General features: G+C 58.5%; 1 protein-coding gene across 1 annotated transcript; it reads right to left on the bottom strand.

Annotated features, from left to right (window-relative positions):
* Window positions 1-546: 546 nt before the first annotated feature.
* MYBPC3 (myosin binding protein C3) lies at window positions 547-19,504 on the bottom strand (the record flags this gene model as incomplete). The annotated part of the gene is made up of 32 exons (XM_079928367.1): window positions 547-977; window positions 1,436-1,622; window positions 1,917-2,053; window positions 2,154-2,313; window positions 2,512-2,651; window positions 2,907-3,102; window positions 3,250-3,338; window positions 4,072-4,239; window positions 4,438-4,572; window positions 5,661-5,849; window positions 5,939-6,043; window positions 6,355-6,514; window positions 7,201-7,272; window positions 7,521-7,660; window positions 8,535-8,564; window positions 8,650-8,756; window positions 9,506-9,671; window positions 10,027-10,193; window positions 10,288-10,393; window positions 10,472-10,596; window positions 10,959-11,091; window positions 11,972-12,135; window positions 12,403-12,423; window positions 13,685-13,738; window positions 13,912-13,941; window positions 14,156-14,204; window positions 14,695-14,812; window positions 15,769-15,917; window positions 15,999-16,283; window positions 16,861-17,114; window positions 17,327-17,404; window positions 19,497-19,504. 32 exons carry the CDS (start codon window positions 19,502-19,504, stop codon window positions 859-861), a joined length of 4,041 nt encoding a protein of 1,346 aa, XP_079784493.1. The 3' UTR covers window positions 547-858.
* Between the last annotated feature and the right edge of the window lie 59 nt (window positions 19,505-19,563).

Here is a 19,563-nt window from a genome sequence, read left to right as displayed (position 1 = left end):
ACTCCGAGAAGCAACCTTGGACCAGCCTTCATGGAACTTCTTTCTATGCCATGGAGAAACCACTCCCTGGGCAGGAAGGACCCTTTTCACTCTATCAGGGCACCTCTGAGAGCTGCTGGCTTCCTCCTCCCAAAAGCAAACTGGTGATGGGATTTTGGCACCCCACGGGGGAAGGAAGAGCAGAGTCGGGCCCTGGCCCCTACACCTTCCTGGTTCCCAGTGCCTTGTCTAGACAGGATCACTCTTCCTGTGCGATATGGGTGTGAATGGGCAGTGGGCTTTTTGCCCACCGGGACCCCAAAGCAGCTGGTCACTTTCACTCCAGGCCCTTACGGGCACAGAACCACACTGATACTAGCACTGCCCCCCATCCAGGCTGCTGTGACCATGGGTCACCAGGACAAAGACGGGAGAGCCTGGGGATTCTGGCTCTTTTGCTAATAATACACTTTCCTCTGTCACAGCTCCTCAGTTTCCTCATTTGAAGGTGGGGAGGACTGAGGTTCCTTCTAGTATTAATGTTTTATGAACTTAGGATCCCACAATGGTCCTCATTTAATTCATCTAGGAGAAAGAATACCTGCCTTCAGTTTGCTCTCAAGATCAAGTAAATTTTCCCGTGCTTTTTCTGAAAACAAGCATCTTGGACAAGAAGAGTCAGTTCTCTGTGATTGCACCGATCTTTTATTGCCCTCATACACTGAGAAAACACAGCAGGCCAGAGAGGCCTGTCCCCAGCCACCATTCCTGAGCCCACACACTTTTCGCCCCAAGGATCTGAGGAGCTTCCAGATGGAGCTCTGACAGGTTAGCCTGTGCGGAGTGCCCCCCATGCCTGCTCATCATAACTACGCTGCCCTACTGGGGCTCCCCCAGTCCAGCTCCAACACACACACTTGCACACACATCCAACAGCAGAAGGTGGCTTGTCCAACTTCCTTCCAGGCTCCTGGTACATGGGTTGGCTCCAGTTGCACCTGTGACACAGGCTCTCTTGTGAATGAGCTGGACTGAAATCCTACTAAGAGCCACCTGCACCCCCATTTCCTGCTGGCTGCCCCTGGACCAAGGGCCAGGGCTCAGCCTTTGATTTGGGCCCTGGGTATCAGGGTGATGTGGAGTACATACCTGGCCATCCCCAGGGAGCCAGCCTGGTCACTGAGGCACTGCAGGAGAGGAGGCCATGCCATGCATGTGTTGAACCTCCCGGCACTACATGTGTTTCCCCACACACACACCCCCAGCCTTCGGGAAGGCTCAGGCAAGCAGCTCTGGCAACAAAGTCCAGAAGCCAACACCATCTGGACATGACAGAGTCATTGCTCTTTCAGCCAGAGCGGCTGCTTGGGCCAGGACAGCAAAGCGAAAGCCCAGAGTCCCAGCTGGCACCCGGCCTTTGCCACCACCCCAGGCCCTAGCCCAGCGGGTTCCTCACCTCGCACTTCCAGGCGGCACTCACACTGTGCCTCGCCTTGCAAGTTGGTGGCCCTGCAGACATAGACGCCCCCGTCGAAGGGGCAAGGCTTCCTAATCTCCAAGGTCAACACTCCCTGCTTGCTGAACATGCGGAAGCGGGCGTCTTTGCCCAGGTCCAGGCCATTCTTGAACCAGGAAATTTTGGGCTGTAGATGGGAAGGAGGGAGATCTCTCAGGTTGAGAGAGGACCTGGCAGGAACTTAGGGAGACTAGGCACTTGTGTTTCTACTCTGGGGATCCCAGTGGAGTCCCAAACTATGCCCAGGGCCGAGTATGAACAGGGAGCCAATGAGGAATGCCAAGGCCCTGTTCAGGGAGGGCCCTGATACCCAAAAGTGGAGAGGAAACAGGGGGACAGGCTGCGGGGAGGACTGCTTGAGGCAGGGGCCTACGAGCCAGGTCTCCTGGGTTGGCCTGGATCAGGGCCCAAAGCTCCCTACCTTGGGGCTACCCCGGACAGCACAGCAGAGGGTAGCATTGTAGCCGGCAATGACCGAACGGTTCACCAGGGGGCGGGTGAAGCTTGGGGCCTCAGAGAAGTCCAGGGCCTTGTAGTTGGGTGGCTCATACGTGATGCCTGTTGTTGACAGAACTTGGTACCAAGAGGGCCACACCTAGCCAGGCTCGCCCCCTGCCCCAGCCCCCGCCCGCGGTGGGTGGGAGTGAAGGTACAGCACCTGGTCTAGGGATGAAGACAGGCTCCTTGGTGGTGGCGGCTCTGTCACTGGGCCCCACCATGTTATGGCTGAAGACCCGGAAGTAGTAGCCATTGCCGATAATGAGCTCTGACACCACACAGTGGGTGGGGCGGTAATGCTCCACGACGGTGAACCACTCCTGGGGTGTGGAGGAAAGGTAGGGGGTTCTCTGGGGCAGGCCCTACTTCCTGCCAGGGGCCTCTCTTGGGTATCCCTGGGGTCAGCACCTTCCCTGTGGAGGGAACCAGTCTAAGGATACCGGGGAGGGGCAGCTGGGGCCCAGGTCTGCCTGGACCCAGAGAGGGTGCGTGCGGGGGGCCCAGGCCCCTGGGCTCACCATGCTCTTCTTGTCAGCTTTCTGAACCGTGTAGCCCCAGAGCTCTGTGTTGCCGTCATCTTGGGGTGGCTTCCACTCCAGAGCCACATTGAAACCCCATGTCTCAGTGACCCGGATATCCTGGGGAGGACCTGGCTTGTCTGCAGGAGACAGACCCAGTGGGAAGCCCAAACCTCCTGACATTGCCTGAGTGTGAGTAGGGGACGCCAGGCTCCAGGGGCCCCCTCGCCCCTGCCAGGACCTGGCCTGCCATCTTCTGCAGGGGCTCTGGGCATCCCAGAGGAGGGGCCCCAGGCCTGGAAGACGAGAAGCTCCAGGTTGAGCCCTGGGCCCTGGCAGTCCAGCGCAGGGACTAAAAATGCTCGGACTCAGAGGGAAGCCCCAACGCCACGTACCAACGACCTGCAGGACCAGCTCGGCCTTGTCCTCCATGCTCTCGATGCGCAGAGTCACCCGGTAGGTGCCCGAGTGGGCGAGGTGTGCGGCCCGGATGAACAGGATGGTGTCCGTGGGGCTGTTGCGGATGCTCACCTCCTCGCCTGCCAGTGGCTGTCCCTCTTTGGTCCAGGTCACCTGAGGCCGGGGCTTGCCCTGTGCGGGAGGACAGCTCACGCCCGAGCCTGGCTCTCCCTAACGGCCACTGCCCCAGTCTCGCTGAGACATCTGTCTGCCAGGCGTGGACAACACACGCGGCGGGGCGGGGCGGGGGGGGGGTGCAGGGAAGGGGGCCAGCCCTACCTGGAAAGGAATGAGGAGGTTCACGGGCTCTCCAACCTTCTTCTGGATGGTCTGGCGAAGATGTCTGGGTAGCTGGAGCCGTGGCCGCTCTGTGGGTACGAGTGAGGGGCTCGGCGGGGGCCCCCACAGCCGCAGGCCCAAGGAGCGCCACAGTGCCCTCCGCTGGAGGCAGGGCCTGGAGAGCCGCAACTAGGAAACATGCCGCCTGCCGGGCCCTCCTCTCCTTTAGCTCCCCAACCCCAGCCCCAAAGCTCCTCCTTCCACCCGAGCCTCTCCACCCTGCTACAACAGGCAGGGATCAGAGAGAGTGAGGAACTTATCTGAGGTCACACAGCTAGCCAGTCGCAGGCCAGGATGCAAACCTAGGCTTTTCGACTCCATGGCCCCTGCTGTTTCCATCCCAGTTTGCTGCCTCTTTCCACTCTAAGAACCAATCCTTAAAGGACTGACTCTTTGTTGGCAAAATAATGGAAAGTGGATCCCACATGGGCCAATCTGACAAGCGACCTCACTGCTCAGTCTTTAACACATGGACAATACCTATCTGTTGGAGCTCAGAGACCCACAAAACAGAGCTCGAAGGTGATGGTACAATGACCTACATTTTCCCTGGTCCAGAACTGGGGGTTGACATGGAAAACCAAGAGGGACGCCTTCTCTGCACATCTGGCCTGTGGCACGGGTATAGGCACCGACCCCCTCCTGTCCCTGCCCAGCATTTATTCCCGCCAAGTAGGGTCTCCCTGACTGCCCCCACCTCCACTGGACCCCAGGGGCCAGGGTGCCAGTGGTAGGTCTCATCTCTGCACGAGGAGCACTCACGCAGTATCTCCTGCACCGTCACAGGCTCCGTGGTGGTGACAGGGGCTCCAGGCCCCGCCACATTGTGAGCCCGCACGCGGAAGAGCAGCCGAGCCCCCGTGGGCAGGTCCTTCACCAGCAACGATGTGTGCTCGGTCAGCCCCTGAAGGGCAGCCACCCACTCCGAGCCTGGGGGCGGGGGTGGGGATGAAGAGGCAAGGCCATGGGCAGCGTCCGCATCCTGCCGCCCACATCCCTGGTGGCCGACTGGGGCCTCCACTGCAGACAGGGGCCCTGCAGGGTGACAGGGACCTGGCCTGGCCTGGAGGGCAGTTCAGAGAAGGGTGCTGGGAGGCGGAGGGCCCAGGGCTGGGCTGCAGCACTCACAGCCATCCTGGCAGTACTCCACGCTGTAGCCGTCGAGGCCTCCAGCTCCCATGCGCTCTGGGGGCCTCCACTTGAGGGAGACGGTGGTGTCAGAGACATCCTCCACCGCCAGGTGGCTGGGCTCACTGGGGGGGCCTGGGCAGAGGGGAGGCCAGAGAGGGGTCTGAGCGAGTCTGCACCAGCCAGGGCAGCTGAAGGACCACAATCCAGGGAAATCCTCCCCCTTCGACTGGCTTTCAAGCACTTTGAGAAATATTTCAGCTCCATTAAAAGACATGTCTCTAGACAGGCTTACAAACAAACACACACCCAAGCAGCATCAGTGATTACAGAAGAGATCTAAACAGGAAAAGACGCCCCAAAACAACACCAACATGCTTAGAAAGAGCCACTTTTGTCAGATGGTGGAGGAAATTCTTTAAATGTAATTTAAGAAAACACTGGCCTAAAACATGGACATTTCCTGACCCTGTATGAGTAACTGAGTTGACTAAGAGCTAAGAAAACCGGAAGTCACTTCCTAAAGAGAGGCCTGGCCCCTTCTCCCCACAGGCACCCTCTTCCTGCCATCTCACCACACTGTGCCCCCTTCCCTGTGTCTGCCCCACCACGCACAGCCACCCTCCTCCCCCTGAGACTCACATGTCCCAACAGGGACAGGTGTCCTCGAGAGTGCCACACCCTCGGTGTCTGTTCTACCTTCTCAACCTCCATTATACAGATGTGGAAACTGAGGCACAGGGGAAGACGATGACTCCAGATATCCCTCCTGGGGATGAAAGAGCTGGCTCTGCAAACCCCATCTCTGATTCCTGGTCCAGGGCCCTTTCCGAGGGACCCAACTGCCCTCACCCTCCTCCCTGGTTAACAAATGCTGGCTGAAGGGAGTGGGGAAGAGGGAACAATGATTTACTGAGCTGCTGTGTGCCAGATGCGCCACCTGCATGACCTCATTTCATCCTAACAATTCTATGAAGTAGATACTGTCATTATCCCCATTTTATAGATGCGGAAAGTGAGGCTGGAGAGGTCTCTCAGCTCCACCCCCTGCCAGCGGGTGACCCCGAGAAAGTCATCTAACTTCTCAGAGCCTCACTTTCTTCACCTGTGAAATGAAGGTGATTAAAGGAGACCACGGGTGTAAGCGCCACCGACACAGTAGCTGCTACTACTGGGGCCCCTGAACAGGAGGGCGTGGGGCGGGGCAGGCAGGGCAGGCTCACCAACAGGCATGAACGGCTGGGAGGCGGGGCTAGGCCTGGACATGCCCACTGCGTTGACGGCGTAGACCCGCATCTCGTAGACCACGCCCTCGATCATGCTCCGCGCTTCGTGACTCAGCTCCCGCAGCAGGTCGAAGTTCAGCCGCATCCACCGGTAGCTCTTCTTCTTCTTGCGCTCCAGGATGTAGCCTGGCGAGGGGAGGTGGGAGCTCTGGTCTAGAGCGCAGGCACCCCCGCACCCCCTGCCCTCGGCTATGTCCCTTGTGCCTTCGGCTCACCTAGGACTGGCTGCCCGCCATCGTAGGCAGGGGGCTCCCACCGCACCGTGCAGGAGTCCTCGCCCACGTTGCTGATACTGGGGGCCGCCGGAGCATCCGGCACATCTGGGGAGGGGGGACCCACATCAGCCCTGCCCGGCCGAGGCCAACGTTGCCCATCCCCACTGCACCCCAACCAACAGGCCTCCCCCACTGCCCCCAGAGCCTAAAACGATCTTTCCAGAATGCAGTTCTGATCACCAGCCTGCAAACAACCTGTTACGGCTCCGCACTGCCCATATTCACCGGTCCTAGCCCCAGACCCCTCTACGGATCTAAGAATGTAGCCCACAGTGTTTGTTTAGAGACTAAATGTGTGCATGGATGGGTCCTCCCTGGTTGCTCCTGTGGCTTCCCCACCCGGACCCTTGCCTCACCGATGACCTTGACTGTGAGGTTGACCTGGTCCTCGCCCACGGGGTTCTGCACCGTGACAACATAGACGCCCTCGTCTTCCTTCTCTGCTCCCTCAACGGTGAATATGCTGCGGTCCTTGGTGGTCTCCACTCGGACCCGGCCCTCGGTCTCACACAGCAGCTGGCAGGGGAGTAGGAGTTGGGGGGAAGGACCCAAGTCAGAACCCAGGGGCTTCTGCAGCCTCTGCAACAGCTGACAGCCCTGAGATGGGAACGGAGCTCAGCGCTGGGTCTGCTGGGGAGACACAGCCTGTGTGGAAACTGCACCCATGTGAGCATCTAACCCAAGACCCTTTCCTTACCACCTGCCATGGGCACGACACCAGGGCAAGGGTCACAGGTTCTGGCTCTAGCTCTGTCATGGAACTTTAGACAATCGCCTGTCTGCTCCATGCCTCAGTTTTCCTATCTGCTGAATGGGAATAACAGGACCTCACAGAGCTATTGTGAGGATCGTGAAAGACCTCAGCTGGGTAGAGGAACCAGCAGCGAGTGGAGGACGAGAAGCCTACCTGATTGGTGCCCCTGCAGCTACTCCTATTGAAAAGTGCCAGGGACCCCACTCCCTTGCTGGGAAGAAGCACAAAGTCAAGGTCAGCTCAGGAAGACAAGAGCCAGGGAGCGCCCCCAGTCAGGAGGACTTCCTGGCAATGTTGAAGGTCTGAACGTGTGTCTGTCTGGGGCATGAGGGCCCCGTGGAGACCCTACCAGGGGCAGGAGCACCTTCACAGAGACCTCACCTGAGTTTGGATACCACATGGGCAGAAAATGACTAAGGGCCAATGAGCCACCTTCAGCCTCACTCACCTTCTTGTCGAATACCCACTCGTCACTGGCACCTGCATCCCCTGATGCATCGAGGGCTGGGACCTTATTCCTCTGGGAACAGAGCAGGAAGGAAGGAGTGAGGGGAGAGGGTCTGGCTCAGCCTGGAGGGAACCCCTGCCCAGCAACCCCTACCCCGGTCCCTCCTTTGCCCACCTCCCCGACCTCTCAGCCTGCTGAGCCTCTGTGCCCCTAGTCAGCGGCCAGGGCGTGTACATGTGGGGCGGGGAGCAGGTCCCACCATACACTAGTCCCATGCACCCATTTTACAGGTGGGGAAGTGGGGGAGGGATCCGCAGTACCTTTGTGATGGTCTTCTGCCAAATCACAGTAGGAGCAGGGTCCCCGGAGATAGGAACATCCAGGCGTAGCTTGTTCCCAGCCACCACCACAATGGTATCCGGCACGCGACCTGGGCAGTCCAGGTGGATCTTGGGAGGTTCTGGCAGGGAGATGGCACAGGTCAGTGAAAGAGGAAGGGGCCTAAGGCCTATGAAAGAGGGGAAAGCTAGAAGGAGCACATGCCCCTGGCTGTTTTGTTTTTATTCTACTGAGGTATAGTTTGCACACGCTAAAATGCCAAGACTTGAACATACAGCTTGATGAGTTTTGACAAATGTATACACCCTGTGTAACCACCACCCAGTCAAGATCTAAAACATTTCCATCTCCCCAGGAAGTTTCCAGGGAGGTTCATAACATCAGGTCACCTAGCGTAGCATTTCTCAACTTGTGTTTGGGAATGCCTTCCTAGAAAAAAAAAAATTTCCATGGACAAACAATTAGGAAACCCGAGGTTAAACAAAGTTAAGCAGGATTTTTTAGAGCATTTGACATGCTAATGCACCTTCTGAATCAACAAGAGGTTCCCAAACTTATTTCACCATGGAACCCTTGTAAAATGGAGTATCGTATTAAGTGAACCCTGTTTAGAAAGCCCTGACCTACAGCATGCCTCAGCCTGGACTGTTCTCCTGAAATTAGGATCCTACACAGTTTAATCTAGAAGCAGGAAAGGTACTTGTAAAGCAGATTTAATAATAAAACCTCACCTCTGTGATGTCATTTGGAAGCTCACACACACCATGTCAGGTCATTGTTCCTACCATCCCATAGGGGAGCCACTTCAGGATCCCCATTTTAGAGGCGAGGAAACTGAGGCTCAGAGGGACTGCAGGTGGCCCGTGGTTGTGAGTGGCAGAGCTGGGGCTGGGCCTCAGGGTCCCCACTCCCGGTTCCTTTCTTCCCTCCGCTTGTGAGTGGAAGGGAGACACGGGCAGGGCGTGGGAGGCAGCACGCAGGGGCCCAAGACTCACCCTGCCTAGGCACGAAGTCAATCTTGACCTCTGCAAGAGATGCAAGAGCAAGTGGCACCAGGGTGAAGGCAGGGCCCAGTGGCAGGGGCCCCCATGCCCCTCAGCACCCACTCACCCATGAAGTGGAGCTTGGCAGACAGGTTACAGGCGAAACCTTGTGGCACAAAGCTGTAGTCCGCCTCGTCTGCGGGCGTGACGTCGTCTATGGTCAGTCTGTGGACCCTGCGGGGCAGTGATGGCTCAAGGGGCCCTGCTGGGCCATGCACCCCTGGCCTCACAGGACACCCCAGCCAGGGCTCCAGGGGGCCCTCACCCCACCCTAGCTCAATGGTGTTCTAAAGTGCTCTCTTCCTCTGTGTTTGAATTTTCCAGCTCCCTTGCATGCTTTCAGAGGTAAGCAGTGTAGATGTGTCCCCTCGGCTGGGCCACTGGAGACTGGGCAGGGGCTGGTCTCATTAGTCTCCGTGAACTTGGGCCCAGATGCTCGGGGCATGAGTAAGGGAGTGGGAGAGAATGAGGGCCCCTGGCCAGAGCCATCCTCCGAGGCCTCCTACTCTACCCTGGTCATGAGTTGGCGGGGGGGGGGGGGGGGGGGGGCGCTCCCAGCCTGTCTGTATCTCTCTTTGTCTCTGTCTCCCTCCTTCTCTGTCTCCAATGGACTTTTCTTCTCTGTATGCGTCTGCCTCTCCATACTTCTGTCTGTCTCTCTCTGTATCTTTCTTTCTATTTGTCTCTGTCCTGATTCTGTGTATCTGTCTCTCTGTTCATCTGCTTCTCCCTCTGTCTCTCAATCTCAGTCTGACTTTCTTTGTCTCTAGTTCAGTCTCGGTCCTGTCTCTAAGTGTCTGTCTCTTTCTGTTTATCTCCATCCATCTGTCTGTCTTTGTCACCATCTTCTCTGTGTCTCTCCCTGTCTCTGTCAGTCTCTGTTTCTCTCTGTCTCTCTGTGTGTCTGTCTCTGGCACACTCACCGCCCGATGTGGGACACCTTTATGCGGCTGTCAGGCACCAGCTCCTTCCCGTTCTTCAGCCACACGCCCCGCACGTTCTCATCCGACACCTCACACTTGAACACGGCCTGGTCCTTTGAGCCTACCGTCAAGTCCGCGATGCTCTGGTACACCTCCAGCTTTTTCTCTGGGGGACATAGGGCAGAGCCAGTGAGCTGGGGAGGGTGTGTGTGGGCGTGAATCCCTGCGGAGATCCCTCGGGCTTGTGAAAATACATGAGTGCAATGCATGTGTCCCTGTGACGGTGCCGTGTACAAAAGGAATCTCATGTGTGCCGGGGTGGGTGACACTAACCAGGCCCATCTGAACCTCCAAATACCCTCCAGGTGGTCACCTCAGCACCCCCATTTTATGGATGAGAAAGGTGAGGCCTGATGTGTCGAAGTTACTTGTCCAAGGCCATGCAGGCCTCGATCCCGGGTTTGCCCAATTCTCCTACATGGCTGGGGCGCTAGTGCTGAGGGGGCCTCCCAGGGCCTCACCCTGAACGATGAGTTCAGCCAGAGCCTGGCCCCCGCTCGTGCGCAGTGCGTAGTGCCCAGCATCCTCCAGCGTTGCCTCGTTGATGATCAGGTGGTGTCTCTGGCCGTCCTTCTTGAATCGGTATTTGAAGGTCTCCTCCCGGGTCAGTTCCACCCCGTCCTTCAGCCTGACCAGAGGGTGGGCAGTAGGTGCCAGGGCCTCCTCTGGGGATGCCCCTAGGTCCCTGGCCCCGCCCCGAGCCCCCCGCCTCTGGCACTCACCATTTGACCTGGGCCCCCTCCTCAGACACTTCACACTCAAACTCCACGCGCTGTCCCACCATCACCAGCTGGTCCTCCAGGGGACATGTGATCAGCACGGGGGGCTCTGCCGAGCAGAGAGAGAATGATGGGTGGGCCGCTCTGTGGCCCCTCCCCTCGCAGGGTCTCAGGACGCCAGGCCCACCTTTGACAAAGAGCTCGGTGCTGCACTTCTCGCTGCCCACCACGCACTGGTAAGCCGCGTCGTCCGCCAGCGAGCACTGGCTGATGGTCAGCGTGCGCTTCGCGCCGACCGACTCGAAGATGTACCTGGGCGGGGCCGGGGTGTGGGCAGGAGAGCCATGGACGCACCTCCTGGGCTCTGGGCCCCCCCTCAAACTGCCGTCGGGACCCCCGTGCCCACACCCCAAGCCTTCCAGGAGCCTTACTTGCTGTGGAGCGGAAGGGGCCATTGGAGCGTCCCGATGGGAGGAGCGAGACCGAGAGAAAATGAGCAGGGAATAGAGCCAGGAAGAAACAGAAAGGTGGGGAGTTAGACCCAGAGAGACAGGGATCCAGAGCTGGCCAGAGAGCATGGGCGGAGGGAGAGGCAGGGAGAGCACGGCCGGGGAGCAGCCCCCCAGGGCCCCTCCTCACCCTGCAGTGTCCCCGGGTCCCACTCCCACCCGCACCTGCCGCTCATCTGGATCTCCTGTCCGTTCTTAAGCCACTTGACCTCGGCGTCGGGGTCGGCCAGCTCCACGGTCAGCCGGATCTTGTGGCCCTTGCTCACCTGGTAGGCCGGCTGCAGCTTCTTCTGAAAGGCTGAGCGCTTCCACCCCTCAGCCCCCTGCTCCCGGGGCCGCCCAGCGAGGAGGGCGAGGTCCTGCCCCTCTCCTCCTCCTGCCTCCCCACGTCTCTCTCTGTGCCTCCGCTGTGACTCTGTCTCTCTACCCCTGTCTGTCACCTCCTTGTCTCTTGTCTTCCTGTCTTCCTTGGAGTCCTCTTCACCTGCTCAGCTCAGGGATAGGGTCCGGGGCTTTCCAAAAGGACAGAAGCTTGGCAGGAGAATGGGTGATGGGACAAACGGGCCTTCTCCTCCTCTCCACTGTTTTACCAACAACCCCCGGTTTTATGCCCTCCTGCCAGGCGCCTCTGTTGTCCCAGCTGAGTTTCCAGGGCTCCTTGTCAACCCCTTGATGGGGAAGGGCTGGCCTGAGCCCTCTCCTCGGACCCGCCTGGGGGCGAGGGGCGCTAACCTACACCCACCTGTTCTGTTTGCCTGTGAGGAAGATTAACCAGGCTCTTCTCTTCGCGGGTCGGGGGTCTCTGGGCTAAACTGGCTTCTTCCCCTTTTTTGGGTGTTGGGAGAATTAAGCAGGCTTTTTTTTCCCAAGCCGGGTAGGCGAGGAAGAGGCCGCCTGGCTTTGGCTGGGGGAGGAGGGCTGGCCCGGGCTCCGTCCTCTTCCTGTGGCGTCTCTGGGCTAACTTGGCCCTTTTCTTTTTCTGTGCGGCAAGGTGCCTGCCTGGGCCCTCCCGCTTTTTCCCCACACGAGGGGGGATTCACCAGGACTCTCCTTTCCTGAGCGTCTCTGGGCCACGCTGGACGCAGCTTTTTTTCCGTGGGCACGTGCGCGTGCGTGCACGCGCGCGCGTCTGCGCAGGCGCTCACCTCGCCCTCTCCTCTCCCTGGGAGGGGTCTCACCTGTGCTCTTCTTCTCCTCCCGCTTCATGCCCTTGAGCCTCTTGAGCATGCCTCGCAGGTCGGTGATGCCGTGCTGGAAGGCGATGCGCTCATACTCTGACGGGGGTGCCTGCCGCAGGATCTCCCACACATCCTCCTCCGCGGGGGCCTCCAGCCTCGAGTCCCTGTGTCACACGGTCCACGTGGCGAGGCTTCAGGGCAGTCCCCATGGCCAAGACAAAACTGCAGCCCCCTCTCCTCCCCTCCCAAGCGGAAGCTGCCCCTGCCCCTCTGCCTCTTCCCCTCTGTTAGGACAGCTCGAGCTGGAGTGGGTACTGGCCAGTGCTGGGGCTCAAGGGGGCTTAAGGCTTCAGTATGGGGGGGCGCTGGGACTCGGAGGTGCTCCTGGCTGAAGTAGGGGTGACAGGTGCAGAGCTTCATGGGGCACTCACCGCGGGGTCCGGAAGCTGCTGCTCCAGGTGGGGAAGAAAAGCAGTGGACACATTAGAGGTGTAACAGGGAAGAACAAACCTGACTCCATATTGGATCTATTCCTTTAGCTCTAACCCTTGTACTGTGTTGCCTGTTCTTGGTCATGCTGGCTCTGCACCTTCGTAAAAGAATGTTGCCTATGGCCCAAACTATATCTGATAGCCCATTCTCAAGGCTTTGCCTCCCAGGCTTGACCTTTAAAGGTATATAGCACTTTTCATTTGTATAGAGATAAAAAATTACAGAACAGAAAATAACATTTGTCTTGTTGGAGGTTTACAGGAACATTGTGACCAGACCTACATGGCCGGCTGCAAGAACAAAGGATTCCACCAAGAAGTCTGCAATAACCAGCCACACTCCCTCCCCTTTTAGTAGAAAAGAAGCCTGAATCCTAACTTGGGGAAGATGGTTCTTTGGGACACTGTCCACCATCTTCTCGGTTTGCTGGCTTTCCCAATAAAATCGCTAGTCCTTGCCCCAACACCTTGTCTCTCAATTTATTGGCCTGTCGTGTGGCAAGCAGTCTGAGCTTGGACTTGGTAACGAAGGGATGGGTCATCCCTCCATGGACCGCAGCCCGTGGGTCCTCACCTCCACCCTCTTCCCTGCACTTACACCTCTCCGTTTACAGGGCACATGTGGCCTTGTTTATTCCTCCTGAGCTCCGGCAGGTGGGTATCAGGAGAACCTGAGGCTCAGAGACTCTCCCCAGTCAGCAGGGATCCTCACCCAGGTCAGTCTGATCCCCAGCCCTGTCATCTGTCATCCACCCTGGTGGGGATGGCTACAGAGTCCTGCCAGTGCCCTGCTTCCCCAAAGCACTTAACCCCCATGCTCATTTTCTGGGCTGCAGCAGCATCGACCATACTGCAGGGTCCAGGAGAGGGAGGGACAGGACACTGAGGACACAACTCAATTGCACTGGGCTAGGTGGGCAATTCCTGAGGCTTTGGAGCCTTCTCCCAGCTTCTGGGTCCCCAGAGCCTATTGAGATGAGCTGTCGCAGACTCAAGTGTAGTAGGTCATGGGAACAGTGTGAGGATGTTAGTTCACAGGATGTAACTTCTGCTGAGCCCTCTGACTCTTCGCAACACCTGGATTGTCCCATTTGACAGGCAAGGAAACCAGCTCAGAGAGGTGCGGTGACCTGCTCAGGGCCACACGGCTGGAAAACCACGGTGCCAGAATTTGAAACTGGGCCACGTCACCTGCTCTGAGAGCTGCTACCCAGGGGCTCACCTCTTCCTCAGCAGCGAGCTGAAGTCCAGAGTCCCAGCATCCTCATGGCCATCACTATGGAGAGGAACCCCCATAAGGCCACAGCTGAGCCACAGAAGGGGTTTGGGAGCAGGGGGTGGGGTCGTGGTGGGGGGATGGACGTGAGAGGAAGGGACACTGGCTGAACGGCTTCTCCCTGTCTATCTCAGACCCCCAGGGTCTATGTACAGGTGGGTAGGAACGGGTACCTGATTCGCCGACCTCCTCCAGCCAGGCTCCTGTGGGGGTTAGACTCAGTTTCTCACCTGCCCAGGGGAGCTTACTCTCTTCCATCCCCATCCTCTTTATCCTGGCCCTCCACATCACCCCAAGCCCTGACCCCCATATCACCCCCTGTCCTGGTCCACCCACATTACCCCTGGCCCAAACCCCAAGGGGCCTCAGACCCCAGCACCGGCCTCCCCCAGGCCCTGACGAGAGGTGGCCACTCACGTGCGGCGGAAAGCTGATCGGAGGTCCACGTCTCCGGGGCCGATGGCCTCTGGGTTCAAAGACGGGGATGAGTCAGGGGAGGAGGCTTCAGAGGGGACGATCCCAGAAGCCCTGCCCTGGGATCTCCTGGTGTTGCAGACCTGCCCATCCATGACCCCTTGACAGTGGGCATCTGCCCCAGGACCCCATCTTCTCAGCCTTTCCCAGCCAGGGTCAAGGTACCAGGGACGTGGGGCAGTTTATCGTTCCCAGTACCTTTGAGGTGGTTCATCTCCCGCCCATCTCTCAACTTACCCTTCACCTGTTCACCTGTGCCAGGATCCCAGACACCAAGATGACTAAGACCCCAGATGAGATCTGGGCTCAAGCCCCACCCCAACCCTGGAAGCCTCGATGGGTTTCTTTCAGTATTGGGCATGTGGTCAGTGGTTGCACGGCCAGGGCTCAGCATCCTCCTTAGTATTGGGAAGTGGAGGCAGGTATGGGGACAGGACGCATGGGGAGCCCAAACCCAGAACTGATACCAGAGGGCCCCTTACCATGGACAGTGAGGTTGAAGTTGCAGCTGTCAAATTTGTCCTTGGTGGACACCTCACAGCGGTAGCCACCAGCAAAGGTGGCCTGGGCATCTGTGATGTGTAGCTCAAACAGGTAGACCTGTGGAGGTGAGGTGTCAAGGGAGACTGGAAGCGAGGAGATGAGGCCCTTCACCCCTAAAGGAGACTGTGGGTGGTTAAGGGCCACCGATCTTCTCACCCCTCAGGGCTTAAATTAATCCATACAGTTTTGTATAAATAGAAAAAGGGGCCCCTTCTCAAGATACATTGACTGCCATCTGCTGGCACAGGGTGGTGATACAATGTAAATCAAGGGTGGCTACAAGGCACATGGCATTCACTTAAGATGAGGCACTTTGGGGAATCCCCTGGTGGTCCAGTGGTTAGGACTCCACGCTTTCACTGCAGTGGGCCCAGGTTTGATCCCTGGCTGGGGAACTAAGATCCTGCAATCCACGTGGTTCGGCCAAAAAAAATAGAGGCACTTTTGTTCAGTGCACAGCCCACACAACTGTACATGTCTACCCTGCCCTGCCAGACGCCCCCTTGCCTGGGCTGGGACTGTGGAAGTATGGGAGGAGCAAAGGCTGAGAGTCAAAGCACAGGTTCTAGGCCTGGCTCTGAGTGACCTGGGACCAGCAACAATAAACTCTCAAGCTTTGGTTTCCTCGTCTGTATTGTGAAGAATTGTTATGGTTGATCATTGAGGGTCCCTTGAGCTCTGACACCCATCCATCTGGGGCCTTTACACCCTCACTGACTGGTGCCCCCCAAGTCTTATTTATGCCCCCTTGAGACTCTCATGCCCTCCGAGCCCCCTACGTCCCACAGGTCCCCTGTGCCTCCCCATAACCCTCCCCTGAGCCTCCCCATGCTCCCTGTGTGCCCCTGGCCCCCCCAACCAGCTTCCCAGGCTCCCCATGACCTTCTGTGCACCTCCTCTGTGCCTCAAGTCTCATGGTGCCCCCTGCCTCTCTGTGCCCCCCATGCCTTCCAGGGGCTCTCCAGGTCCCCTTTCCATGCATGCCCGTGACCCCCGTGCCCCGCAGGTCCCACCTTGCTGGTCCGATCGTAGCTGTCGTGCAGCTGCAGGTGTTGCCCCACCTTGCTGCTCAGGTCCACCCACTTGCCCTTGAACCACTTGACTACAGGTGGTTTCAGGAGGCTAGCCCCTGCCACGCGGGCTGAGAAGGTGATGCTGCCACCTGCAGGAGAGGGGTGACAATCGGGGATGCCCTGCTGCCTCCCTCCCCACTTCACCCTGGGTGCAGCAGCCCTGCACTCACCCGCGGTCACCTCGCCATCCTGTGGCCTCATCACAAAGAGGCCGATGGGATCGTCAGGGACACTGGGTCCATCGGGGGCTGCTGAGCTTGACCCTGTGGACAGAGGCCTTTGAGACCTGCCCTGGGACACCCCCATCCACTGACCCAGCCTCCCTGACCCGCCCCTCTCACCTTCAGGCCTCGGGGAGCCTCCTTCCACTTCAGTGGCCGAGGCCAGGGCTTCTCCAGGGGCTCCAGGAGCCTCAGCAGGGGCGGGAGCAGGGCCTGGCACAGGCTCTGCCTTCCCTGGAGGGGATCAGATGGGGGGTCGTGGAGCAGCTTCTAACCAGAGACCCCCTCTTCTTGTCCCTGGTCCTTCCCGCCTTTGCAGTGTGTACAAAGTTTCATTCAGCCTGCCTCTCACCTTCTCCTCGCCCTCACTGGCCGTCTGTGCCCACATTCCAGGGGCTCAGCCTGAACATCCCTCCTCTCCTTCCCCAGGCTCTGGTCTTGGTCCAGCCCCCCAGGCTGGGCTGGGGCTCCCTCCACACCCATAAGCTCATGGGGCTTCCCTGCCAGCACACACAGCCCACCAAGTTTCCATCTGCGTGGGCATGTCCAGTGGGAAGGCAGGTTATGTCTTATTCATCTCTGAACTTCCCCCACCTCCGTAACGGCCGAGACAGGCCAGGGAGCCACGTGGGGACACTCAGAAAGGTCTTGCTACAGAAAACGGGAAAAGGCCATTGCTGGCTGAGGGCACAGCCGAAGCAAAGGTAAGAAAGTGAGAAAACACCTCCTGCACTCTGGTCGAAGGAGAGGTGGTGGGGCTGCCCCTGCTCCCAGTAGCTCCAACTTCAGGGAAGGCTGCCCAAGGTCTTACCTGCTTCTAAGACCTTGAGGTCAAACTTGACCTTGGAGGAGCCAGCGATGACTGCATAGGACCCCTGGTCGGCAGAGCCCACGTCCCTCACTGTCAGCGTGTGCCGCGTGCCCTCGGCTGCCAGGCCATATTTGTCACTGGCACTGATGTCCCTGCCTGCCCGCTGCCAGCGCACCTTCACTCCTGCCCGCTCTGTCTCGGCCTCGAACACGGCAGGGCTGCCTGTGGCCACCTCCACTGACCGTGGCTTCTTGCTGAAGGCGGAAACTGAGGGGCAAATGGAATCTGCAGGGGCCCCTGGCTTGCCCATGCGCACCACCCCTATAGCGCTTCTTATTAAATACGACGATAAGCGCTTTAATGCATCACCTCGTTTAATGCTCCAATGGCTCTATGAGGTAGGTGCAGTTATTATGTCCATTTCTCAGATGAGGACTCTGAGGCTCAGAGAGGTTAAGTGACTTACCCAAGATCACATAGCCAGTAGGTAGGAGAGCCAGGCCTGTGGTCCAACCTCCATACAAGAATTTTGCTAGGTGTGTCCCTGGATACCCCACCCTCTCAGCCTGTGGAAGCCCATCCCCCTTTCACCCCACCAGCTGGGGCACTTGGCAAGGGACCAGTACTCTGCCTACTTGGACGTGGCTAAATTTGTCCTCTAAGAGCTTCAGGCTGAGAATCGGCAACCGAGATAAGGCTGGCCTGGGAGGGAGCTGGGGCTGGGGGGACGATCCCTGACACGGATGACCTTGGTGAGGGCACAGGCCAGGACTGGGACTCTGGGCTGTGACTTTCTCTGCCCTTGGCTGGAGATCAGGGGCTTCTTGACCATCCCCTCCCAGAGCAGAAGGGCTGCAATACCCCACTGCGGGGGTCATGACTGGTGTGCAGGCCACAGGGGTGCAGGCTCAGAAAGCAGACAGTCTCAGAGCTGGAAGGAACCAACCTAACCCCTCCTTGTATAGATGGGGAAACTGAGACCCAGAAGGGGAGGGACTTGTCCAAGAGCATTCAGGGAGCCTGGCTCAAGTCTAGAGTCATCCTGGGGTCCATCCTGCAGCAGCCTTTTCCCAAAAGGCAAGCCCAGGCCTAACCTTGCTGCAGGAGATGGGCATGGAGGCAGGGAAGGGGTCTTCTGCGTCCTGAGAGTGGGGTGATGGCCCACTTCCTGCCTTGGCTCTCTCCCACTCTGTGCCCCTGACCCTGGTTTTTTCTCACTCTCATCAGAAGGATGAGAAGGAGAAACTGAGAATCAAAAAAAGGACCCAGGAGGACGGTGCCCCTGTGCTGGGGCTCAGAGGCCTCGACCTCAACAACCCCCTCAGGAACTCGCTCCGAGGCCCGCCCCCAATTGCAGATGTCCCCAGCCCTCCCTGCCCCACGCTCAGCCCCAACCCCAGGCCTGGAGCTACCTGGTTTCTTCCCTGGCTCAGGCATCTTGGGAGAGGTCACGCCAGGAACGGAGCACGCACGGGCCTCCGAAAGAGAATCTGAGCAGGGATCCGTCCCCCTACTATATAAGGGGCCACCCCCTCCCCAGGCCCTCCTTATCTGCACCCTGCCCAGCCACCTGCTAAATATAGACAAATTCCAGAGATCAAGGGCTCTCCAGGAGAACATGGGACCCCATTGTTCCTGGCTGGCCCCATCCCCTCCCCTGCCAGCCCAATATGACAGCTTCTGCCCCCCAGCCCTCAATAAATCTCAGGGGTACCCCAAGCCCTGTCTGTACGTCCTTCTGACAGGCAAATTGTGCGGTGGGAGCGTGTGGGACCCATAACCCTGAGGCTGATGGGTCAAACATATCCTTGCCGGGCGGTGGTTACATGCACAGCCCTGGGCTGGGCTGCCCGGGGTCCTGGCTTCCCCCGTCAGTGTTCCCTTGTGACCTTCTGCCCCCTGTGACTGCCTCCACACACCCTCCCCCTGCCCCCGCTCAGGTCACATCAGGAACATCAGTTGCTACACAGAAAGAAGCAAATTACATGTGACCTACTGTAAGCAAGACCCAATATCGGGGAAGGTCATTTGTCCCTCACAGTCCGGAGGGAGGAATTCTGTACCCAAGGATTGTCCACATGGTCAAAACTTACCATCCCTTTTAACACCAAAATCCATTCTTTTCTTCCATTTTAACCATATTTAAACCTCATCTCATGTTCCTGGGCCTTCTTTAAAAGGGGACTGGGCACCACTTTCCCTCTCTCGGGGCTCAGAGATCCACGTAGGGGGTGTCATGTTTGAGCTTCCCCAGTCTGAGCCCTCGGGGCGAGGAGGTGTGTGTGGGTGTCTGCCCCAACACGGATGGCCCCAGAATCTGGATTCTCTGAGGTCTGCAGGTTGCTGAGGAAAGTTCCCTCACTCCCAGGCTGTCGGCCACCTCTTCTTGCTACTGTCGGAAGCAAGACGCTTACAGGTTTCCCTGCTCATCCTTCTCTGGCTCTCCCCTGCTGTGCGCCAGGAGCCAGAGCAACCAGGCACTAGGGTACGTGGGAGGAGTTCACCCGCATCAGGGTCCTGCCAGCATGGATGCCGTGAGGACGGTCTGCGGCCAACGGGAGCTCCGAGGCTTCATTCCTGCTCCTGACCAAGCTGCACGTGACCCCCTTCCGGACACGTGAAGCTTCCCACCTCACACTGCCATGGTGGCCCACATGGGGTGGGATCAGGGATCCCACCCAGGAAGCCTCGTTGTGTGACCTT

Source organism: Stenella coeruleoalba (genome assembly GCF_951394435.1).
Source record: "Stenella coeruleoalba genome assembly, chromosome: 8".
Lineage (NCBI taxonomy): Eukaryota > Metazoa > Chordata > Mammalia > Artiodactyla > Delphinidae > Stenella > Stenella coeruleoalba.
This window is presented reverse-complemented; position numbering and strand designations above follow the sequence as displayed.